The 27,415-nt window shown below is 33.9% G+C and overlaps 1 protein-coding gene across 1 annotated transcript in view; it reads right to left on the bottom strand.

Moving 5' to 3' along the window:
* Positions 1-27,415, bottom strand: part of LOC308640134 (zinc finger protein 253-like) — a gene marked incomplete at both ends in the record, with an annotated part of 81,457 nt that overhangs the window by 5,776 nt on the left and 48,266 nt on the right. Inside the window, 2 exons of the mRNA XM_081312153.1 lie at positions 3,905-3,985; positions 4,984-5,103. Coding sequence (XP_081168279.1) covers positions 3,905-3,985; positions 4,984-5,103 — 201 coding nt within the window. The remainder of the gene's footprint in view (positions 1-3,904; positions 3,986-4,983; positions 5,104-27,415) is intronic.

Genomic DNA, 27,415 nt, shown 5'->3' with positions numbered 1-27,415 from the left:
AGGATTGTGAGTGAAAAACTCTTCAATAAATGCTAATGCCATTAAGGTTAAATAAAATTATAAAAGACTACCTTGAGCCCATACAAAATAATAAACAATGGTAAATAGAGTTGCCAAGTCAGTCTGTGCAACTATCTATAATCCCCAAATTTTTGATTTGTAACTCTTCTATTTGTTTTAAAAGCAGCACAACAATACTTACAAGTTGAGCAGAGAGGAAACATTACATAGCAGTGTTATGAATACTATTAATAGTGCTGTGTGCACTCAAAGAAAGCATTCTCAATTTCCTCCCCCATGCAATAAAAAATCATGCAGTTGAAAGATACGCTAGTTACTGCTTAGATAACACATACATGTGTTTGTTACATTCAGTATGTGGGCAGCTGCTCAACTTGGCAGGTCAGATCCAATAGATAAGGAAGACACTCTCTTCACACAAGACAGTGTTTCCTTGAGTAATACTATGAAAGCAAGAGAGAAAGCAAAAGAAATAGACTCAGGCAACTGTATTGCCAGACTAAGAAAACCGCAACACTGAACCTATGTACTAGAGAGTCCAAAACAGATTTTTGGGGTTCTGAATGGGAAGTCCTGGGCAGAGCATCCTCACCACAGGTGAGGGTCTGAGGTCTTGTTATAACTTGTATTTAAAGTGGGGCTGAATAAATACAAGTTAGAACAAAGAAAGCTTCATCCTAACAGCTTGCATGACCTAGTGATCCCATGAAGAACACTACATCCTCCCAAGAACAGGTCAGATCCCAGAATAGGGACTGATAGCCTTGAGATGACTAAATAAATTGAAGTTCCAATGAGAGAGCCACCAACCCAAATGCATTGAGACATCAGCATTCTTTAGCTGTTTCATCAAGGATATGCAGACATCATGCAGGCCCATGGAAAGGGAAGATCTTTAGTATGGTTTTTAGATCTCTCATACTGAATCTTCCATCTGGGCCTTATAAATAGTTAGAATTCTCATATGTAAAATGAAGCCATTTTCTGTGTAAAATAACACACAATGGAGTTAAGCATGAAGCCTATAGATTTGCCCTTTGGAATAATAAATAGTGTGAATATTATTCTCCTAGACTTTGTCATTATATTTCCATATTTATTTTCCAAAATAAAGTTAAATGAAATATTTGTAGGTGGTGTGTTATTGACCCAAAGGGCTCACATATGAAGAGTATATTGTGTTTTAACTTTTTGAACAGGACTTGTAGATGAGATTCTTGAGGTTTATTTCAATCAAAACTGTGTTACTCTCTCTGTGATGTCATGGGCTCCTGGAACTGTAAGATCTGAAAAGGGACAGGGTTAGTTTATAGTATCTTATAATTACTGGATTGCAGAGGGGTCTTGAAGACCATGACACATGCTATCTACCATATAATTCAATAAGTATAACAAACATTATAATGTAAGTTATTAAGTAGAACAAAAATCTATAAAATCAAATATATACTGAAATAAAAATGTGGGGCATAAATGCTCCTATAGTATGTCTGTCTCTTTTTACCTTCACCATTTTACATGTTTCTGGATACACATTTTTACTGGGTATCCAAGACTAAAGTGGTGGTCCCATATGGGAATGTTTTTCCTACACTTGAGGTCAGTTCAGTGTCCTCAGTGATGAATGTCATGGATTCATTAGGAACTGCATGGTTTCCTCAGTTCAACAGTCTGGATGGGCCTGTGGACCATGTGGTTTCCACAGGAAACATTGAGACTATTTCTCCTTCAGCAGCCTTCCTTTTTTACCTGAATATGCATGTTGGCTCCTAGTCTCTTGGGTCTTTCTCCTTTCCCTGATCGGAAGCTTGTATAACTCTCTAGAGTTGTAGATCCCTTAGGGTGTACTGCACCTCTATAAGGTGAAATGTTAAAGTCCTAATTCAAACTAGGGATATCTGGGCATTATTTTAGTATCCCATGGTCCTTCCTATACCTGTCTTAATTTTTCCATAATTACAAACAAGAGAGTATATAATTTACGTAAATAATATTCCCCAAATAAAACTTGATTAAACATATGAAATAATGGAGACGTCAGAGCTTTATTTACCCAATAGAATGTTTTACTATTGCATCGATCCATTAGCAAAGTGAATAGTGGAAGATGTGTGACCTAATAAGATCATTAAATTCATGACAAGGTTAACTTTAAGAAATTCATACTTTATTAAGTAAAAAATTGCATCCATGATGAAATGTAAGTAAAAATGCTCTGTAAAACGGGTATGGTGGTCCATGCCTGTGATCCTAGGGACGTGAGAAGCTTAGCAAGTTAAAAGCCAGGGTTCATAACTTAGTGAGGCCCTATGCAACTTAGCAAACCCTCTCTCTAAAACAATGAAAATAAAATCTGGGGATGTGTTTTACTGATCATGTGCCCCTAAGGTTAAGTACAAAAATAAAAATGAAAAATTTAAAATTTTATATAAATCATGAGACTTCTGAAATAATCAACTCTGAGTATTATTATTTCTCCAGTTGTGAAAAATGAGACTCTTTAGTAATTGTTGATTTACACTAAAATTATATCATTTTAGGGATGCACTATTCTATACTTTTATGTCCTTATTTCTACAATATCACCTCAAGATGTTAAGAAAATTTTCAGCAAATGTCAAAACCAATTATCCATTTTCTACATTTAAATGATTTTTTTTTCCTTCCTAGGTCCCAAATACTTAAAGGGATGGGCTATAGATAATAAACTTACTTCAATCTTTATATTGGTCAAGGTGCTCTTGTAAATATTTTGCTGTTATCTAAAGTACACACTTTGGACAAATGCTATTCCATGCTTGCTACAGATATGTCAGAATTGAAAAATGTCTGAATTTTGAATACAGTCTTGTACACATTCTTTGGGTTTCTATATGCTATAAATCCTCCACTGTTTTAAAAATGTTTGATCAATGGCCAAAAGCTTTCAAACAATTTTCCACATGTCCTCTCACTTGTATGAATTCTGAGGTGTTGAGTAGGGTGTGCAGAACTGTTGGAGACTCTGTCACCTATTTTACACTAGTACAATTTCTGTGCTATCACATATCTGGTATGACATAGTGTTGAACTACTGTGAAATAAGGGTTGATTTATCCTTAAAGACACTGATGCAACGTTTTCACATGTAAAACTTCTCTGCAGTATAAAATCTAAATGTTTAGCAAGATGTGATCTTCAATTTTAAAAGCTCTACCATTCTTCATATATATAGGATTTCTCTCTAGTATGGGTTCTCTGGTGTTGAGTAATTGATGATTGTTGATAAAATCTTTGCCACATTCTCTACATTTGTAGGGCTTCTCTCCAGTGTGGATTCGCTGGTGCTGAGTAAGTGATGAGTTTTGATTAAAACACTTGCCACACAGTTTACATTTGTAGGGCTTCTCTCCAGTATGAATCCTGTAGTGGCAATCAAGATTTGAGTTTGTATTAAAATTCTTGCCACACACTTTACATTTGTAGGGCTTCTCTCCAGTATGAATCCTGTAGTGGCAATCAAGATTTGATTTTGTATTAAAATTCTTGCCCCACACTTTACATTTGTAGGGTATCTCTCCAGTGTGAATCCTGTAGTGGCGATCAAGATTCGAGTTTGTATTAAAATTCTTGCCACACACTTTACATTTGTAGGGTTTCTCTCCAGTATGAATCCTGTAGTGGCGATCAAGATTCGAGTTTGTATTAAAATTCTTGCCACACACTTTACATTTGTAGAGCTTTACTCCAGTATGAATTCTCTCGTGATTTTTAAGGCTTGGTTTTTTACTAAAAACTTTACAGAATTGTTTACATATATGGGGCATCTCTTCAGTGTGTGTCCACTGGTGACAAATAAGATTAAAAATATTATTAGAAGTTTTGTGACATTCTTTGCATTTGCATGGCATATCTCCTGTATGAACACTGTGATGTTGAGTAAAGTTCTTGAGTGCATTGCATTCTTCATATTGGTAGGTCTTCTCTGCATTATAAAATTTGGTGTTGAGTAAGAGTTGAAATTTTTTTAAAGCTTTGCCACAATTTTTACATTTACAGGTCTTTTCTTCATTATAAATCCTCTGATCCTTAACAAGTTGGAACCTTTCAATAAAAGGGTGTTTTTTTGCATTATTTAAATTTATAGGGTTTATCGCTGTCATAGTATCTACTGTGTTTAGAAGATGTTGAGCAAGCTGATGCTTTGATATATTCTTTAAACATATAGGGCTCTCTTTCTCTATAAATTATCTTGTGTTGAGCAAGCTCTGAACTTTGATTAAGAGCCCTTTCACATACTTTACACTTCCAAGTTTTGTCTTGACTATGTATATTTGGATGAGTAATAGTTTTTGAGCACTGAGGCAAACTTTCCCACATTTTTCATCTTAGTAAATTTCCTTTAGAAAATGACTAGGAGTTTGTCTAGATTCATAATTTTTATCACCAATGTAAATATACTGGTAATTACTCAGGGTACAGACACGGCTAATGGTGTTACTTATAGCATTATCTATATAGTGTGCTTTCCAGAATTCTGTATCAGAATTATCATTGAGCAATAGTGGGGAAGTAGAAACGTTTCTAAAATTCTTAATATTGTCTATTTTGGAAAAAGGACAAATTACTGCTTTGTTGCAGAAAAATTGACATTTTGTAAAAAACTCTCTAATTATCACTTAAAAATATCTTCTCTGTGCAAATGTTTGACTGGAAATTTAACTCAGTGCTACATTTATAATTGGCCAAGTTAAAAACTGATGCATGGATCAGATTTCAAATTTTCCACATTTCCTTTCACTTCAAAAATGGCTGTGGGTATATTCTTACAGACACACAGCTTCTCAAAACTAAGTGAAATAAATTGAATTTTTTCAGATATTAATTGTTTCTGGTGTCTTTTGCCCATAAAATTCTTATCATAAATAGGGACTACTAATTGGTTTTGTCCATTATAATATGATTTTTGAACTTTACTCTCACCTATATTTTCCCATTGTTTTCTTAGTTGTAAATGGTCAAGGTCAGACTTTCCAGATCTTCCCTCTCTCTCTTTTATTCCCTGCTCTGGTAAAATTTCTCGAGGATGATGAGAAGTCATGGCTGAAATAAAAATAATAATCATGTTTACTTACTGAACTGGGCCGAGTATATTTTGCAAACATAGGAAATTACAGCAATAAAGGAACATCAGCAGGGGAGTGGTTATTAAATCCAAGTCCATTGCTAATGCAGAAACATATAAATCAAATAAAAATGTACACAGAAAATTACTTTGAGAACTTTCCAAATCATCTTAGTGTTCACGGTATCCAAGATGAGTACATTCCTATAGAGAGTAATATAGTAGAAAAAATACATTGTGTTACACAAAGCCTTTCCTCCTTCACAATATATTTTAAAAATCTACCAAATTTATTCTGTTTCATTAAAGAAATATGAAACATGCAAATATTTGAGGACTGTTCAAAAAGGGTTTCCTGGTTACCAACAGAAAAAACATGGTTAAATCTACTATAAGAAAAGTAAGTTATAAATTACTCAAAAGGAATAGTAAATTATCATTTAAAAGAAGTTTACTGAATTAAACCCACACACAAAAAGTAGAATAAAATGTAGTCAAGAATTATTAATAGTCATAAGCAGAAAATGTGTGTTTAAAGACTTTCTTTAGAAAATGTCTGAAAGAATCAGGTGTGGTTGTACATAGCAACATAGGAGGTTGAGCCAGAAGGATCAAACTTTCAAGTCCAGCCACAGTAAAAAATGCAAAGTGGTAGTTCTCTTTCCAGTACTAATAAATGCATCTCAGAAAATAAGAAATATAAAACATCCAAGTAGCTCAATTATCTCCAAGTTGTAAAGACTCAAAGCAGTTTTTAATCCAAGTTTCAGAACTTACACAGAATATACAGAGCATCCAATATAAAAAAGATGGGTCACCTAGAAGTGTGTAACTATATAACTGTGAAATCCTTAGTCAAAACTTCACAACACAGAAAGGAATTCGGGGATATTTTCAAGGTCTGAAAGAATAAAATTATCAACCAAGACATTATATTCACAACTGCTGTCTTTCAAAAGAGAAGGAAAATAAAGACTTTAAAGATAAAAATGCACACACTATTCATCACACTAAAGCTGTTCTCCAAAAAGTATGAAACGTAATCCTTCATATTGAAATGTAAGTGTGCACAGCAACTCTAAGCATTTCTTAGTACAAACGGTTCTATTTTATTATAACAATGGGACACAAAACGTAATTTTACAATAGAATTTGAAAGACAAAAGCATAAAAACAAAACTGTTAATAGGCATGTATAACTATAACAATAATATAGTTTTGAAAAGACACAAATATTTTGAATTTTTAATAAAGTCAAGTTGATACTCATACAAAGTATGAGTAGGAGATTCTTCATTTTTAGATATTTTTGTTGGCAAATTCACGATTACAAAATTCTGATCAAAACAAACCTTGGCTATCTGAATTAACTCTAAAAATTACAACTGCAGGTAGTCCAAAGGATACTCTAAATCTGAGAACACACAGACTGAAAGCAAAAATATATATGAATGACATATTCAAAAGTGACCGAACAAAACCTGTGCTGTCTAAATTATAGTACTCAAAACATAGTTTAAGTCAGTTATAGGACATAGAAGACATTCTAAATTTAAAAAAATGAAAAGAGGCAAAATAGAGAAAAAGAACCTTTCCCTAGGTTCAAAATTAAGAGTAAATACATTTGCAAAGTACCTCATACTTCCCAAACACACAAAGCAAACATTGAGAGAGTTGAGTGAGAACAAAGAATCACTGTCATCCTAGGAGACATAAATCCCCACTTATTGAAAAGGGAAATACAGTGAAGCAAAATGGTAATTGCAAAGTATAAGACTTTGAAAATATTTTGAAACTATTTTAGACTTATAGAATCCCTATTCTTAATCACAAGTGGGATATTATGCTGGATAGAACAATTTTATGTATTAAAACAAAGGTTAATAAATATTTAAGTGATAGTTATTTTGTAACCGACATGGAATAAATATTTGAAATCAGAAGTGGTAGTGATTTTCAAAAACCCTTAAATATGTGTCAGTTGATTGAACACCCTTGGGCATGCTGTTGTTCAAGAATTGAAAGATAAAAATTAAAAGATGTTTATACTACTTAAAGTTAACCAGAAGCTCCAGGTAAGATTCAAACTCCCATTGTTAAAACTTGGTTCTAGGCAGAGAAATCTATCCTTTAAATTGTATGTATATCCCCCAAAATACAAATAAGAAGACAATTTCCCTGCTAAAAAAATATACTAAAAGTTACAGCATTCAATTGTAAATGTAGACATGGAGTTAGGTAGACGGAGTTCTTAGTGAGTGTGGCAATAAGCCCTCACATCAATAGCAAATTAATCATTGCACACCATTGTTGTTACAATGTTATTCAACATTGCTATCATGGAGGATGCAAACCAAATATACATTGAAAAGAACAATGAACCAATTTGGAATATAGAAACTATAGAATTTTGAAGTCAAAAAATTTATTATAATTATATATTTTACAAAATGTATGTACACAATGTTAACTGAAATGTCACAGAAAGTATACTGCAGAATTCTACGAACATGACATCTCTAAACTAAAGAAGAAGATTTCTGAACAAAATAGAATGGTTTTGTGATGGGGAGACAGAAATGAGTCCTTTATTCCTAGGCATTGTTTTTTTTTTTTGAGATATAAACTTTTTAGAGATATATTCCTTAACAATTTGAATTAATGTTACTGATCTGTGTATTTAAAATTTTGGAGACAGTAATTTTTATTTTGTAGTTTGATTATAATGAAAATTACAATAATGCATAAAAGAGAATTGCAACATTTCTCAAAGCTACATTTAAAATAATGTGGACTTTATCCTATAAATAAGAACAAACTCATCAATATACAAATGATAGGCATGCATGTAATCTCAGCTACTAGGAAGTCTGAGGCAGGAGAATTGCAAATTTAAGACATGCTATATAACTTAGTGAGAACCTCTTTCCAATGATGAATGAAAAGGAGCTTGGGGTGTAGTTCAGCATTAGAGAATCACTGCCATCAATCACCATTACATTTACATATAGAAAATTTCATTTTCTACGTACATGGGCAGTATGCCAAGCCAATCAAGATAAAATACAAAAGTCATGGGCAAAAGAAGCTTAATATCTATACAAGCAAAAGCACATATAATATTATTGGCAATACAAATAATAGTCATACATATCTTAGTTTGTGAAGCAATTAACTGATATGAGGAAACCAAGTCTATAGCATGGAACGTACTGTACACAATAAAAAAAAAGAAAATAAAAACAACAAAATTGTAAATATCCACAGATGTATTATTTTACAAATCCTGTAACTCAAATAAAACTTACACCATCTCTCAAAACAGCAGTCTTTGTCCAACTTGACATTCATTCCATGGCAGATAATTTCACAGAAAATCCATTACACATATCAGAAAGAACACTGATAAGGAAATTTTAGTGAAAAAATGTACAAATAAGATTAGAGAAACTGACTTATGATAGTAATGTATTACAATGGGTGGACCCAGAGGTCTCCAGAAATGTGCAAACTTTCCTGCAAATAATGGAAGGGCTGGAGTTGTAGAGTAGTGTTAGAGAGCTTGCCTAGCATGTGTGAGGCCCTGGGTTCAATACTCAGCACCATATATGGAAAAATAGGAAATTCATTAATAACAAAAAATATTTTTAAAATTATTAAAGAGCTGTCAGATAATATTGACACTCACAAGGCAAGGGGAGTGTTTTGTTGTTAATTTGAATGTATGGAGACATTACTGGAGGAAAAGCAGGATACTACATAATTTTAAAGCACAAAACACAGGACAGGTTTTTCTATGATAACAAGAGAAAAAATTCAAAGCTTCTCAAAAATATTTTCTGCTGGATAATGTCTCAATGAACCTTTTTTAATTTAGGCTTCCTCCTTTACCTCTACTATGTCCTGTGCTATATGTGGGCCACAGTATTTGACATCAGTGCATTCCTCTAAGTCAACTATATGTCTAGTGAAGAATATATATCATGCCAACAAAGGAAAACATTAAGGATGAAAAGAAACATAATTAACATTTTTTTTGTCAGCACCAAGAACTACCCCAACTTTTTTATTGAAAATATGAATCTGAAACTCATTCTTATGGTGAAGTTCCCAATAGATATACTTCAAGAATTTTGAAGTAAAGTTATGCTGACCCACACATAGCAGGTTGCTGTAGTTCTCCAACATCACTTCTATATATAAATTCTGCTGAGCAGGATCCAGGCATTCCCATTCCTCCTCAGAGAAATCAATGGCCACATCCCCGAATTACAATGGCTCCTGGAAGAAAAATTGGTAGATGAATACCATACAGACCAAACCATTATTCAGTATTTCATTTGAATTAAGAGTTAGTAGAACTAACTGTCATGCAGGAGAGTGACTTTATATATGTAATAAGATACTTTCCATTATCTAAATCATAGGAAAATACATAAGTCCAAAGACAGAATATCTATTCCATATCAGTGTGAAGTGAAGGATATATACCATAATCCAAGCACTGAATAAAATCCCAACTCCTACCTTTTCTGCCATGAGTGAATGTGAAATTTTCAGACATTCCAGAAGCAAATCAGACTTGTCAAAGATATTCTCATATGGTGATTGTGCCCAAGAGCGATAAAAAGAGTGGTAAAAAAAAAAAAAAAAAAAACTTTTGAAAACAGTCTGGTAGTTATTCTCTCTGCTTTATATCCGTGAGATAGATTGAACTCCGAATACAATTATTTTCAAGTATCATCCATGACACATTCCCAATGTGTAAAATATTCATAAAATATTAATGTTTGGAGACATATAAAGTGACACTTCCACCTCGTGAAAAGACAACATTGAAATATTTCAAGTTCTATAAGCAGTTCAACGAGTGAACATGTTTGGTATAATAGAGGCCTAGACAGCAGCACATATGTGTCCAAAAGACTGGGACAAAGAAATGGTTAATAAAAGAAAAAATACCTTTTAATATGATTGTAATGGAAAAAATAATGGTGATGATAATTTACTTAAAACTCATACAACCAAGGAAATATAATGAAGGAAAATGATGGCTTTGAAAAATACATAATAAATGTATTAGTGATAAAAGAGGCACAGGACTGTTATTATCTCTGTGTGCAAAAGGAAGATGAGATCAGTAATACATACCAGAAGTGTCCAGACAGGTTTTCCCCATGGGAACTTCACGTTTGGTGGATCCTATTTACTTAAATATAGCTACTTTATTGGAAGAATTACCTTGACATCAGAGCATAATCACCTTATCTACACAAATAACCAATTAAGAATCTTCAATAGCAAAATAGTTAAATACTTGAGCTAATGGGAATTGTATGCTAGGTATCAAGATTTTATGAAAGGAACAACAACAAGACAAATTAGGATAGTAGATGATTATAGTCACTGTTCACAAAAAGCAAAAAATAAAAATCCTGACATGTTAGAATAAATATATTTTACAAACTGTGTAGCACCCTCACTGTAACACTGTAGCCTTCTGTAGCTCATTTCTAAGCAGTGAGTGAGGCAATTCTGGGCAGCTAAGAAAATAATTGTGTAAAGTCCACACACTTCAGATCCCTTTTGCAAAGGAAAAAATGCTTAGTCTTCCAGAGTCACAATTCTCACCAGTAAACAGACACATAGCTGGAGTCACCTTAAGGTCCTCACCTACAATTACCTTTAAAATTTATTTTTCTTAAAGAAGATGTGTAAAAACAAATGCCAAATGTCTTCTTTGATATAATGAGAGCAACAAAGAACAGAGCAGGGAAGAAGAGCAGGAGGAAAAGATTAACATTAAACAGAGACATGAGGTAGGAGGCAAAGGGAGAGAAAAGGGAAATTACATGGAATTGGAAGGAGACCCTCATTGTTATACAAAATTACATATAAGAAGTTGTGAGGGGAATGGGAAAAAAACAAGGAGAGAAATGAATTATAGTAGATGGGGTAGAGAGAGAAGATGGGAGGGGAGGGGAGGGGGGATAGTAGAGGATAGGAAAGGTAGCAGAATACAACAGTTACTAATATGGCATTATGTAAAAATGTGGATGTGTAACCAATGTAATTCTGCAATCTGCATTTGGGGTAAAAATGGGAGTTCATAACCCAGTTGAATCTAATGTATGAAATATGATATGTCAAGAGCTTTGTAATGTTTTGAACAACCAATAAAAAATGTGTAAATTTGCAGAAAAATCAACCAAATTTCTAAACTTTGGTTATCATAGAATTTATTTTGTGGGGCTGGGGTTTTGGCTCAGTGGCAGAGCACTTGACTAGCATGTAAGGCACCAGTTTTGATCCTCAGCACCACATATAAATAAAGAATAAAGGTAGATTTTTTTAAAGAACATATTTTTGACACTGGGTGGCACAAGTGTCACTATTTCATGTCTCAAATTTGCAGTCTTTCACCTAATTCTGATGCCACTTATAAGTCCCAGAACGTCATCTACATGGCTAATCAACTTCCTGTACATTGGGGGATCCTACAGCTACCAAACATAGAAAGGAGCATTCAACATTAAGGTATTAGTTATCTACAACTCTAACAAATGAATTCAACACAACCAAGATAAAATTAAAAAAAAAACCTGTTGCACAAATATTAAAAAAAAATGGCTTCTAAATGATATATGGGGAAGGCAGGCATACAGAATGGTCAACAATTCTGTAGAATAAGTTTACAGGACTGAAATATCTGATGCTGTGATTTACTATGATCTTACAGTAAATAAAAAGGTGAGATATGTGGCAAGGATTATACAAACTGATTAATGGGATAGAACTGAAAACCTGATAAACTGAGAAAACTCACTGGAGATGATATAATCTGAGAAAACACACTGGAGATGTTATAAACTGAGAAAACACACTGGAGATGATATAATATTTTTAATGAATTATGAACACCTTGGCATCTGTATAAAAAGAAATGAATTAGACACAGAACTTAAAACATTTAAAAAGTGAAATCCTTAATCTGGAAGAAAATGTTAAATTTGTATCTTATGTCAGACAACATAGCAGAAATTCTATATGGCTTTGTCCTTTTTTTTTAAGAGAGAGAGAGAGAGAGAGAGAGAGAGAGAGAGAGAGAGAGAGAGAGAATTTTTAATATTTATTTTTTGGAGGACACAACATCTTTGTTGGTATGTGGTGCTGAGGATCGAACCCGGGCTGCACACACGCCAGGTGAGCGCGCTACCGCTTGAGCCACATCCCCAGCCCATGGCTTTGTCCTTGACATGAACATTCAAAGCCAGAAGCAAGATCTATAAATGAGAAAGTTAATACACTTTTACTCTGTTGAAAATACTTTTCTGTATTTTGAAGTATGTTATTAACTAAATGAGAAGAAATTGGATGGAATATTTGCCAAATATGTGTATGATGAAGGTCTAGAATAAAAAAAAAATATATACAATGAGCTCTTTAAACTTGGCAAAAGGTGTTGGAGTTTTGGCTTGGTGGTAAAGCATTTTTCTATCATGTGTGAGGCACTGGAATTCATCTTCAGTGCCACATATAAGTTAATAACAAAGGTCCATTGATAACTAAACATTTAAAAAAAACACTGAGCAAATAAACAATCAATTTAAAAATGGGCAGTATCATATACTGTTATTAGAAACTCATAAGGAACAATAGTAAGAATAATATAATTAGAAAATATTATAAATATATACAGATCCATGGAGATAAAATTCGTTTATCTATGTCTGTTTTTCTATAGATGTTTGTATATGTACACACATAGATTTATAATTATATAAAATACTGCAGATTTAAATAGTTTATACATAAATCTTTAAAAGCTTTTATTACAATGAGTCATATAATGAATGAATTATATGACATAATAAATTATATTTCATTAATTATATGTAATTTATGCATAAGTAAAGAATAATCTGTAAGGATTTTACTTAAAGAGAAATTTACACAATAATATTTTATGAAACTGTGCTTGTAGTTAAGTGGTGCAGAATTTGTTCAGCTTGTGCAAGACCTTGGGATTGATTACGAGCAGCACAAAGACAAATGCAATAGTTTCCAGTAAGGCCATGATAACATAGTGACATTTGACAGATATTTCATGACTCAACTCTAAGACATTTTCTTGGAAAACCACAGAATTCAGTGGGCTTCTGTGTCTCCTACATGTAGTGGAAACTTCTATGTCTGAAAAGTTCTATTTGAAATATATTTTACCAATCCCTCTTAATTTCTAATGCCATTAAGTTCAATCAATCACGAGCCTAGTGTACCTTAAGCCTAGTTTTTACTTAAACTTTTGTTTTCTACTTTTCTTTTGTTTCTGCTTAGTGCCCAGCTTTACTTACTTCAGTGTTCATAAAATCCCCAAATTATTCTTCCTGTTCAATCACCATGGTTCCAAGAACTCTAACTGAAATGTACAAACTGCCCCCTTAGGGAATCTAGACTGATAGCCCTGCCCTGGATGAGCCCATGTATCAGTATGTTCTTAAATGTCAAAGCCATAAGGAACAAATTGTTATGCCTATTATCTTTCTAAAGCTTGTTGTCTAGTGAACAAAACAGTATTAAAATTTACACAAAAATCTAAAAAAAATGTGAGAAAACAGATTTAAAAATATGAAGGGATGCAAAAATTAAAAATAATTCTTTGGGAGAATGTAAATGGGAGTTAGAAGGAACTTATTTTTAATGTATAAAAATGTCAGAAACTAAACACTGGTGATCATTTTACAACATTGTGACTACTGTAAAAGCTATGGGATTGCAACCTTAAAATTGGTAAATTAGATTTTACATAATTTTGCTAGAATAAAAAAACAAGTTTTTGTAATAGGCACAAGAAGAAAGTCAAAACCATAGCAAAAATAATGATAAGTATGTAAAAATAAAAAATCAAAAAGGCAAACAAAAATGCAAGTGATATTTGCCCAATAAATAACACTATTTCCATAATGAGGAACATTTATTTAAATATGCTACAGCCTATATATAATCATCAACAGTGGATTGTTTTCTTATGCCTGACTTTTATTTGTATCAGAAAAGCATGTCAGAGTAGCCATGAATATTGGATATCTGCAATTGTAATTAATACTATATTTTGATAGAGCCACATTTTTGTTCCTAGCAACCCAATTCACCATAGCTAAATTCTGGAAGCAGTTCCCATGCCTGTTAATAGATAAATTGATTCATAAAATGTGATACACACAATATGGAGTTTTTAGTCAGCTATAAAGAAGATTTAAATTGTGGCATTTGTCAGTAAATGAACAGAAATTATCAACATCATGCTAAGTGAAATAAATCAGACTGATCAAGGGTCAAATGTTTTCTTTCACATGCAACAGCTACAGCAAAACAAAAAGGGAAAGGAGAATTGGATATCATAAAGATATAGGGAAGATTAGTGGAGTATAAGGAGATTGGTTGGGAGTGATAGGAAAGGAAAATATAAAATGAATTTTTAAAATCATGGGTACATAAAATATACTACTGTGTATTCCACCTTCCTGTATATGTAGAAAGCATAAAACATAAATGAATAAATAGATTAATAAAATAGATGAAGGAGAATATTGGGGGAAAGTAATGAAGAGGAAAAAATAAGGTAATGAGAATTGAAAGGGATTAAATTAATTTAACAAAAGAGGTGAAAGCCTTGTACAAAGAAAACTACAAGATGCTAAAACAAAAAAGAATTAAAGAAGACTTAGAAGATGGAAAGTTCTACCTTCTTCTTGAATAGGTAGAGTTAATATTGTCAAAGTGACCATGCTACCAAAACCACTATACACGTTTAATGCAATTCCAATCAAAATCCCAATGACATTCTTCTTGGAAATAGAAAAAGAAATAAAAATTAATCCTGGAAACACAAAGAGACCCAGAGGAGGCAAAGCAATCCTTAGAAGAGGAAGGCAGGTAATATCATTATACCAGACCTTAAATTGTACTTCAGAGGAATAGTAACAAAAACAGTGTGGTACTGGCACCAAAATAGACAAGTAGACCAATGGTACAGAATAGAGAACACAGAGAATAACCAACATAAATACAGTTATCTCATACTAGACAAAGGTACCAAAAACATATTGGAGAAAAAATAACCTTTTAAATTAATAGTGCTAGGGAAACAGCAAATCCATATGCAGCAAAATAAAATTAAAACCCTTTCTTTCATCATGCACAAAACTCAACTCAAAGTGGATCAAGGATCTAAGAATTAAACCAGAGACCCTGGACCTAAGAGAAAAAAAAATGTAGGTCCAAATCTTCATCATGTTGGATTAGGCACCAACATCCTTAATAAGACTATTATAGCATAAAAATTAAAACCAAGAATCAATAAGTTTACGGATCAAAACTGAAAAGCTTCTAAGAAAAAGAAACAAGCAGTGAGGTGAAGAGAAAGCCTCCATCTTGGGAGCAAATTCTTACCACTGACATGTCAGATACAGTACTCATCTCTAGGGTATATGAAGAACTCAATCTTGACACCAAAAAAAAAAAAAAAACAATCGATTAATGGACCAACAACTGAGCAAGCAAGTCTCAGAATATGATATAAAATTGAACAACAAATATATATGAAAAGTTCAACATAGCAATTAGAGAAATGCGAATCAAAACTAAGATTTCATCTCACTCCAGCCAGAATGGCAGCTATTATTCATATAACAATAAGTGTTGGTGGGGATGTTGGGGAAAAGGTACACTCATACACTGCTGGTGGGGATGCAAATTGGTGCAGGCAATATGGAAAGCAGTATGGAGATTCCTTGGAAATCTGGGAATGGAACCACCATTTGACCCTGCTTTTCCTCTTCTCGGTCTATATCCAAAGAACTTAAAAACAGCATACTACCGGGACACAGCCACATCAATGTTTATAGCGGCACAATTCACAATATTTAAGCTGTGGAGCCAACCTAGATGCCCTTCAGTGGATGATGAATCGATAAAGAATATGTGGTATATACACACAATGGAATATTACTCAGCACTAAAAGAGAATTAAAGCATTGCATTTGCCAGTAAATGGATGGAGCTGGAGAATATTATGTTAAATGAAGTGAGCCAAGCCAAAAAAACAAATGCCAAGTATTTCCTGTGATATATGCGGGGTGACTCACAGTGGGTTAGTGAGGGAGAACATGGGAGGATTAGATTAATTCTAGATAGGGAAGAGGGTGAGAGGAAAATGGAGGGGGAAGGGGATTAGTAAGGATGGTGTAATATGATCAACATCATTATACAAAAACACATGCATGAAGATTTGAATTTGGTGCCAACATACCTTATATACAAACAGATATGAAAATTATGTTATATAAGAGTTGTAATGGAGATAGAAATGAGTACATGTATAATGGCATAAATTAGCATGAACATACTTTATATACAGAGATTTGAAAAATTGTGCTCTCTGTGCATTAAGGATTGTAATGCATCCCATTGTTGTCATGTATTTAAAAAAGAAATATTTTCTTTTTAAAAATAAAGGTATTGGAACACGTTGGAAACACTATAAGCCTACAGGGTAAATACTGTAACACATTGAAAACACAGAGACGGAAGGGAAGATGCATGAACAACATGGAAAACCAAGAAGAATGTGCCCCAAACAAAGATACTACATTATTAGAATCCATGGTCAGAACAGCAGGAGAAATAACAGAGAAGGAGTGGAGGAGGTACATAATTTTCTGTGAATTAAAGGATGATATCAGAGCAAATACAGGCAGCAGAGGATCATTTTGATAAAGAGCTACATAAGCAAATACAGAAAGCAAAAGATTCCTTCAATAAGGAGATAGAAATTCTGAAATAACAAACAGAGATCCTCGAAATGAAGGGAACAGTAAACCAAATTAAGAACTCAATAGGAAGCATCGCCACCAGAATAGGTCACTTGGAAGACAGAACATCTGACATTAAGGAAAAATATATAATCTTGAAAAAATAATGTTGAACCCAGTAAAGATGGTAAGAAACGATGAGCAGCAGTTTCAAGAATTATGAGATAACATGAAAAGACCAAATTTAACAACTATTGGGATAGAGGAAGGCTTAGAGGTCCAAACTACAAAAATGTACAATCTAGTCAATGAAGTAATATCAGAAAAATTTCCAAATATGTAGAGTAAATTGGAAAATCAAATACAAGGAGTGTACAGGACACAAAATGAACAAAATCACAACAGATCCACACCAACGCAGATCATAATGAAAACACCTAGATTGCAGGAGACACAGAGTATTTCAAAAGCCACAAGAGAAAGGAATCAGATTATATATGGGAAAAAAATCAGGATCTCTGATTTCTCAACCAAGGCCCTGAAAGCTACAAGATCCCATAACAACATATACCAAGCTCTGAAAGAAACAGATGCCAACCAAAAATCATACCCGGCAAAATTAAATTTTGATTAGCAATTGAATTTGGATTTAGATATTATTTTTACGATAAAATAAAAACCTCCCATGATACAAAAAAGTTAAAAGAATTTACAACTATAAGGCCTGCACTACAGCATATCCTTGGCAAACTATTCCATGAGGAAGAAATGAAAAACAATGGAAATTAGAAAAGGGAAGTATCACTTTAAAGGAAAAACCTATGAAAGAGAAACCAAATAAATTTAAATACCAAAAATAAACAAAAATAACTGGGAATACAAATCATGTCTCGATAATAACCCTGAATGTTAATTTCCAAAACTCAGCAATCAAAAGACTGGCAGATTGGATTTAAAAAGAAGACCCAACAATATGTTGCCTCCAAGAGACTAGTGTCATAGGAAAAGACACCCATAGACTGAAAGGGACAGGATGGAAAAAAAATATATATCACTTGGGCTGGACCTGGGGCTCAGCAGTAGAGTGCACACTTAGCATGTGTGAGGCTCTTGGTTCATTCCTCAGCACCATATAAAAATAAATAAATAAAGGTATTGTGTCCATCTATAAAAAAAATAAATATTAAAAAACATACCACTCACATGGACTGTGGAAGCAAGCAGGGGTTTCCATCCTTATATCAAATAATGTTGACTTCAAGTGTAAGTTATTCAGAAGGGATAAAGGAGAACCTGTCATACTGCTTAAGGGAACCATACACCATCAAGAAATAACAATTATAAATATTTATGCCCCAAACAATGGAGCATCTATGTTCAAACAGACTCTTCTCAAGTTCAAGGGCCAAATACACCACAAGAAAATAATTCTGTGTGATTTTAACACACCTCTTTTACTACTGATAGATCTTCCAAACAAAAGCCAAACAGAAACTATAGAATTCAATAATACAATAAATAACTTAGATTTAACTGCCATACATAGACTATTTCATCCTTCAACAGGCGAAGACACTTTCTTCTCAGCAGCACATATTATGCCAAAAAGCAACTCTAAGCAAATACCGAAAAGTAAAGATACTACCCTGCATTCTATCAGATCATAATGAAACAAAATTAGAAATCAATGATAAAAATAGAAGCTACTCCTATACCTGGAGACTAAATAATATGCTAGAGAATGAACAATGGGTTGCAGAAAACATCAAAGAGGAGATTTAAAAATTCTTAGAGGTGAATGAGAACACAGATACAACATGTCAAAATCTCTAGGACACTATGAAGGCATTACTAAGAGGAAAATTCATTGCATGGAGTTCATTCCTTAAAAAAACAAAAAAGTCAAATAAATGACCTAAAATTACATCTCAAAGCCCTAGGAAAAAATGAATCAACACCAAAAGCAATAAAGGAAAGAAAATAACTAAAATCAAAGCTGAAATCAATGAAATTGAAACAAAAGAAGCAGTTTAAAAATCGACAAAATGACTGGGAATAGTACCACCATTTGACACAGCTATCCCACTCCTCAGTCTATAGCCAAATGACTTAAAAACAGCATACTACAGGGACGCAGCCACAATGTTTTTAGCAGCACAATGCACAATAGTAAACTGTGGAGCCAACCTCGATGCCCTTCAATAGATGAATGGATAAAGAAAATGTAGCATTTAGAATATTACTCAGCAATAAAAAAAAAATAAAATCAAGGCATTTGCAGGTAAAGGGATGGTGATGGAGAAGATAATGCTAAGGGAATTTAGCCAATCCTCCCCCCCAAAAAATGCTGAATGTTTTTTCTGATATAAAGAAGCTGACTATAATGGGATAGGGAGGGGGAGCATGGGAGGAACAGATGAACTCTATTTTAGGCAGTGGGGTGATAATGGAAAGGAGGGGGCAGGGGATTAGCAAGGATGGTAGAATGTGATAGACATCATTATTCAAAGTATATGTATGAAGACAAAAATTGGTGTCAACCTACTTTATATACAGAGATATGAAAAATTGAGCTGTATATGTGTAGTTAAGAATTGTAATGCATTCTGCTGCCATTTTTTTTAAAAAGTTAATTTTCAAAATGAAAAAGTGGCTCTTTGAAAAAATAAATACATTTGATAAACCCTTATCCATGCTAATGTAGAGAAGTAGAGAAAAACTCAAATTAGTAAAATCCATGATTAAAATAGAAATGTCACCATGAACACTAGAGAAATACAGAAGATAATTAGAAAGTATTTTGAAAACTTGTACTCCAATAAAACAAAATATTAAAGACAGAAACAAATGTCTAGAGTCATATAATTTACCCAAACTGAGTGAGTATGATACACTAGTTAAAAAGAAAATGATCTGTTTAAGAGAATTTTTTAATTTTTTTTTTAGTTTTTGGTGGACACATCTTTATTTTATTTTTATGTGTTGCTGAGAATTGAACCTAACACCCCGCACATGCCAGGTGAGCGTGCTATCGTTTGAGCCACATCCTCAGCCCCAAAATAGATCACTTTCAAGCAATGAAGTAGAAGACACCATCAAAAGCCTACCAACCAAAAAAAAAAAAAAAAAAGGCCAGGACTCAATTAATACAAGACCTTCAAGGAACAACTAACATCAATATTCCTCAAATTATTCCATGAAATAAAAAAAAAAGAGGGAACACATTCATACTCATTCTATGAGGCCAATATCACCTTTATTCTAAAATCATACAAAGACACATCAAAGAAAGAAAACTTCAGACCAATATCTCTAACAGACTGATGCAAAAATTCTGAATAAAATTCTGGCAAATCAAATACAATAACATATAAAAAAGTTCATGCTCCATGATCAAGTGGGATTCACCCAGGGATATAAGGTTGGTTCAACATATGAAAATCAATAAATGTAATTCATCACATCAGTAGATTTAAAGATAAAAATCATATGAGCATCTAAATAGATGCAGAAAAGCATTTGACAAAATTCAGCACCACTTCACGTTCAAAACACTACAAAAACTAGGGATAACAGGAACATATCTCAACATTGTAGAGGCTATCTATCCTAAGCCCCAGGTCAACATTATTCTAAATGGAGAAAAACTAAAGGCATGCCCTCAAAAATATGGAACAAGACAGGGATGCCCTCTCTCACCACTTCTATTCATCATACTTCTTGAAACACTGGCCAGAGAAATTGGATGAAAGAAATTAAATGAATAAGTATAGAAAAAGAAGAATTTAAACTAGCACTATTTGCTGATGATATGATTCTGTACCTAAAAGACCCAAAAAATTCCACTAGAAAACTTCAAGAACTAAAATTCAGCAAAGTAGCAGGATATAAAATCAACACCTATAAATCAAAGGCATTTCTGTGTATCTGTGAAAAATCCTCTGAGGAAGGAGATGAGGAAAACTACCCCATTCACAATATCCTCAAAGAAAATAAGATACTTGGGAATCAACAAAAGAGGTGAAAGATCTATACATTGAAAACTATGGAACACTAAAGAGAAATTAAAGACCTTAGAAGATGGAAAGATTTAACTTGTTCTTGGATAGGCAGAATTAATATTATCAAAATGACTATACTACCAAAAGCACTATACAGATTTAATACAATTCTGATCAAAATCCCAATGCCATTCCTCATAGAAATAGAAAAAGCAATCATGAAATTCATCTGGAAAAATAAGAGACCCAGAATGGCTGAAGCAATTCTAAGCAGAAAGAGTGAAGCAGGAGGTATAGCTATACCAGAACTTACACTATTCTTCAGAGCAATAGTAATAAAAACAGCATGGTAGTGGCACCAAAACAGGCTGGTAGAACAATGGTACAGAATAGAGGACACACTGACTAACCCATATAATTACAACTACCTTATATTAGACAAAGGTGCCAAAAATATGCACTGGAGAAAAGATAGCATCTTCAACAAATGGTGCTGTGAAAACTGGAAATCCATATGTAAGAAAATAAAATTGAATCCCTCTCTCTCACTATGCAAAAAGTTAACTCAAAATGGATCAAGGACCTAGGAATCAAACCATTGTAAGTTTTTAGGACGGATTGTATGTCCTTTAATCACATGGTCTAGTTATTGAAAAGGAGACGTCTTTAACACATTTTGAGGTGCAATGCAGAAACCCATTGCTGTGAGTGACGTCCCTAATTGGGCAAAAAGTTTTAAGAGTACATCCGGGTTATCATGAGCTAAAAGTATGTCTTTCATAAAATGAATAATATATGCATCAGGGAATTTCTCTCTTAGGCGTGATAGCCTGTGTCACAACATTTTGACATAGGGTAGGACTGTTATGCATTCCCTGAGGCAACACTTTCCAGCAATATCTTTTAACTGGTTCTTTAAAATTAATTGCTGAGACACTAAAGGCAAACTCTTTACAGTCATCTGCGTGCAAAGGTATAGAGAAGAAGCAATCTTTCAGAGCTATTATTATCAAATAATAATCTAAAGGAATAGCTGTAGGAGAAGGAACCCAGAGAGATGGGTGTGTTCCAAGGGCTGAGCATAGGCTCTAAACGAGCAGCCTGAAGTTGTTCCTCAACTAACATGTGGGCTATTTTTACTTTTCCCCTGTTAGGGGTCACCAGCAAACCCATATTGGCTCTTCTTTGAGCCTATTATTATTATTATTATTATTATTATTATTATTATTATTATTATTATTATTATTATTTGCTGTTCTCTGGGTTAGGGATAAGGTCAGGGCACCTTTCAAAAATTTGGGCTGGGTGAATTATTTAATCTCTGTAGGAGAGATTTGGGTTACAGGTAGGTACTCTTCCTGTAAATCTCCCTCGATTTCCCTAGGAGTAATCCCTTGCTTAAGTCACTCAAATGACATGATAGTCTCTTGTAGAGAGACAGAAGCCATGTTCTGATTGCACAGCAATTTTAAACTCATCTTAAAAATTTGAATCAATCATTCCTGGCAGTACCTGAAATCCATATTTAAATCATTTCATCCCCAAATTAGGCCTGTGGTATGGGGGTAATGGTCCATGAGTCACCACAAATGTAGTGACTGGTCAGAGCCTTCTGCTTCAGGACTGGAAGGCGTGGTCCTTCAGTGTGGCTCCCCACAACACATCTTATTGTGAAACTGAAAATTTTAAAATGCAGGAGCTCCCCAGTGACTCCCAAATTACAATGTACACTTTCTGTTGAATAAAAACTAAAATGACTCCTGAGAACTAAGTTATCCTGTGTGAAATGACATGGAATGAATACAAGAGGAAAGGTATGGGCACGACCCCTGGAAGAAAAAAGAATGGCCATGGTACTCCATATCTGAAACTGAAACTCAAGGATCACGGAAACATCATTACCATTACCTTGGTTTTCTTATCCCTAAAATAGATCATTAGATGGCAACATTTACATATTCAAGTCAACTTAAATCAATGTTTGATTTTTTAAGAATTTTTTTAAGAGAGGGGGGGAGAGAGGAGAGAGGAGAGAGGAGAGAGGAGAGAGAGAGAGAGAGAGAGAGAGAGAGAGAGAGAGAGAGAGAGAGAGGAATTATATATATATATATATTTAGTTCTCAGAGGACACAACATCTTTGTTGGTATGTGGTGCTGAGGATCAAACCCGGGTCGCACGCATGCCAGGCGAGCGCGCTACCGCTTGAGCCACCTCCCCAGCCCATGTTTTATTTTTTTTGAGCCAAATCACTAACACATGAAAAAATATATAGTGTGCTTCAAATTGAACAAATTTGAACATAGTTAGCAGCTTATCTGAATAAGAATTCTGTTTTTCTCAGTGTGAGGACATGTGGGTCCTGTCCCTGTAAGACCCAAAAAGGGAGATGTTTAGTTTTTAGTATTTGTGAACAGTCTATCATAGAGAAATTTGAGGAGTTTATGCTATATACTGTCTACCTTGCCATCCCAAGGGTATAATTACCATTATGTATTATAAAGTACAATAAAAGAGGTAGGAAAATACAATTATATTTAATTAAATTGTGAGGTGCCCAACTAGCTCAGTCGGTAGAGCATGAGACTCTTAAGTAAATTGTGTGGGAGGTTTAAGTGCTCCATGGGTATGTCTCTTTCTTATCCATGTTATTGTACACATTCCTGGTTATATTTCCCTGGTAGGGATTCAAGAATAAATACGAAGTCAATATTGGGGGAAAATATTTTTCTACATTCTTTGAAGTCACTCAAGATCCTTAGGGGTTATTTTTAGGGATTGCCTGACTCTTTCAGATGTTTCTGTACATGAAGCATCAAGAGCCAGGAAGGTTCAACATGTAACTGAACACATTTCTCTTGAAAATATCGGGAGTATTTCTGCCCAATGACCTGGCTTTTTCCTGAATATGCACCAGCTACTCTCTGCCTTTGAGGTCTTTATAATTACCTTCTTTGGGAGGTTGTGTGACTCTCCAGAATTGCAGGATAAAATTTAAAAATTTGTTACTCAAGATACAGAAATCTGGTGGTTACTTTCTTATCCCCATACCTTATCTATACCTGTAGCTATTTCTCCAATAATTATAAGCAGAAAAAATGATAAAAAATATGACTTATAGGAATAATATTCTCCAAATGAATTGAATAATTAATAATTAATAGAGATATCATGTCACTATTTACCCAAGAGTGTGTTTTTACTACCTGTTACTAAGAACACTTAATAAAGTAGAATAGTTTGATATCTGTGACATGATGATTCCATACAGAACAATATTAGCACATTAATACTTACTTTTATATAGTAAAAAAAGCATATATAATGCGAACAAAGTATTTCAAAGTTTATAGCATAGTTTCATCATCAACAACAACAACAACAACAACAGATTAAAATCTCTGGGGCTGTGGCTGTAGCTAAGCAGTAGAGCACTCAGAGCCAGGCTTAGTGAAAGATTTACTAGGCATCTCAGTGAGATCCTGTCTCTACATAAAATAGGGCTAGGTATGTGGCTCAGTGGTTGAGTGTCCCCGAGTTCAATCTTCATCATCCCCCCCAAAAAAAAAGAATGTCTGGGGGCTGGGGATGTGGCTCAAGTGGTATCGTGCTGGCCTGGCATGCATGTGGCCCGGGTTCAATCCTCAGCACCACATACAAAACAAAGATATTGTGTCTGACTAAAACTAAAATATAAATATTTAAAAAATTATCTCTCTCTTTCTCTCTCTCTCTCTCTCTCTCTCTCTCTCTCTCTCTCTCAAAAGAAAGAATGTCTGGGTCATACTTTCATGGAGGTTCTAAAATGTAGAAGTAGTATAGATAAGTATTATGGGCCAAGCTCTCGAGTGGATGGGCATGCATTTGAATACAAGCTTTTACAAATAATATAGATTTGATGTTGATCTACTGATGGAATATTTCCTACACAAGGCATGTATGTGCTTTAGTTCAAGTGTCTGAAATAGTAGATATATATTTTAAATAATTGCAGCAACATATTGAAAAATAACAGTCATCAGAAAATCATGCATGTGAAGCTAGATCATTTCATGACTCGTTAGAACATGTAGATCTATAAGGCAAGATAGTAAGAGAAACAATAAAAGTGAAACATTCATGAACTTGGGATGCCATTTAAAAATTTGAGGTGACTGTTAGTCCAGAATCTGATTTACATAACAAGACCCCTACAGCACAAGAAGTAAAAATCATGAATCAATAAATGGGATAGATTCAATCTAAAAAGCTGCTTCTCACCAAAAGGAAAAATAATGTGAAGAGAGAACCTATAGATTTGTATAAAGCCTTTACCACATGTACCTCAGATAAAACATTAATCTCTAGGGTATATGAAGAACTCAAAACTTAACAAAAAACCCAGTTAACAAATGGACTAAGTGAACAGATACTTCACAGAAGAAATATAATTCATTACCAAATACATGAAAAAACCATTTAACGTCTAGAAATTAAGAAAATGCAAATCAAAACATAAGATTTTATCTCACTTTAGGCAGAATGTCAATCATCAATAATACAGGCAACAAATGTTGGTGAGGATGTGGGGGAAAAAGGAACACTCACACATTGCTCATGGGACTGACTGCAAATTTGTGCAACCACCATGGAAAGCAGTATGGAGACTCCTTGAAAAAACCAGAATGAAACCATCATTTGAACCAACTATATCTCTCCTCGGACTATACCCAAAGGACTTAAAAACAGCATACTACAGGGATGCAGCCACACCAATGTTTACAGCACCACAATTCACAACAGCTAAACCATAGAACCAACCTAGGTGTCCTTCAACATATTAATGGATAAATAAAATGTGATCATATGCATTCCCCCAAACAATGGAATATTACATAGCTTTAAAGATGAATGAAACTATGGCATTTGGTGGTAAATGGATGGAGTTGGAGAATATCATTCTAAGTGAAATAAGCCAACACACACACACACACACACACACACACCACAAAGGACAAATATTTTCTCTGATAAGTGGATCTTAATTCACAATGGGGGGTGGAGAAGAATAGTTACTTAGATTAATTAGAGAGGAGTGCAGGGAGGGGATATGGGGATAGGAAGGATAGTAGAATGAAACAGACATTACATATAATATATAATATATATGGATGCTAAACCACTCAACAAGGGAGGGGGAGAGAATAGAAATTGGATTAAACAAAGTTGGAATGAAGGGAAGAAAAGGGAAATAGGAATACAGATGACAGTAGAATGGATCAAACACACATTTTCTATGTTTATATATAAATACACCACCAGTGAAGGTCCACACCAGGTACACCTCAGGAATGGAATGCTAAGTAAAATATTACTCCATGTATGAATAATATGTCAAAATTTGCTCTACTGTCATTTATACCAAAAAAAGACTAAGAAATTTTAAAAATTGTAAGGGAAAATTTGTATACAGAGAAGGTTTGTGAGTTAAAAACTCTTCAATAAATGCTAATGTCATTAAGGTTAAATAAAATTATAAAAGACTATCTTAATCTCATACAAACTAAGAATGATAAATAGAGGGGCCCAAGTCATTCTGTGCAACTATCTATAATCCCTATATTTATGATTTGTAACTCTTCTATTTGTTTTAAAAGCAGTACAATAACAATAATTACAAGTTGAGCAGAGAGGAAATATTACATAGCAGTGTTATGAATACTATCAATAATGCTGTGTGCACTCAGAGAAAGGATTCTCAATTTCCTCCCCCATGAAATAAAAAATCATGTAGTTGAAAGATACTCTACCTACTAATTAGATAACACATGCATGTGTTTGTTACATTAAGTATGTGGGCAGCTGCTCAACTTAGCAGGTCAGATCCAATAGATAAGGAAGACACTCTCTTCACACAAGAGAGTGTTTTTTTGAGTAATACTATGAAAGCAAGAGAGAAAGCAAAGTAACAGACACACAGGCAACTGTATTGCCAGACTAGGAAAACCCCAACACTGAACTTATGTACTAGGGAGTCTGAAACAGCTTTTCGGGGTCATGAATGGGAAGTCCCGGGCAGAGCATCCTCTCCACAAGTGAGAGTCTGAAGTCTTGTTATACCTTATATTTAAAGTGGGGCTGAATCAAGTTAGAACAAAGAAATATTCATTCTAACAGCTTGCATGACCTAGTGGTCCCATGAGGAACACTACATCCTCCCAAGAACAGGTCAGATCCTAGAGGAGGGAGTGATAGCCTAGAGATGAGTAAATAAATTGGGGTTCAAATGAGTGAGCCACTGAGACAAATTCATTGAGAAATCAGCATTCTTTAGGTGTTTCATCAAGGATATGCAGACATCACACAGACACATGGAAAGGGAAGGTCTTTAGTAGTTTTCTTGGATCTATAGTACTGAATCTTCCTTCAGGGCCTTATAAATAGTTAAAAATCTCATATGTGAAATGAAGCTATTTTTCTGTGTAAAATAACATGGAGT

This window comes from Spermophilus citellus, assembly GCF_964194105.1.
Source record: "Spermophilus citellus genome assembly, contig: SCAFFOLD_338, whole genome shotgun sequence".
In the NCBI taxonomy this organism is placed as follows: domain Eukaryota; kingdom Metazoa; phylum Chordata; class Mammalia; order Rodentia; family Sciuridae; genus Spermophilus; species Spermophilus citellus.
The sequence above is the reverse complement of the archived record's forward strand: the minus strand, read 5'-3'. Positions and strand labels throughout refer to the sequence as shown.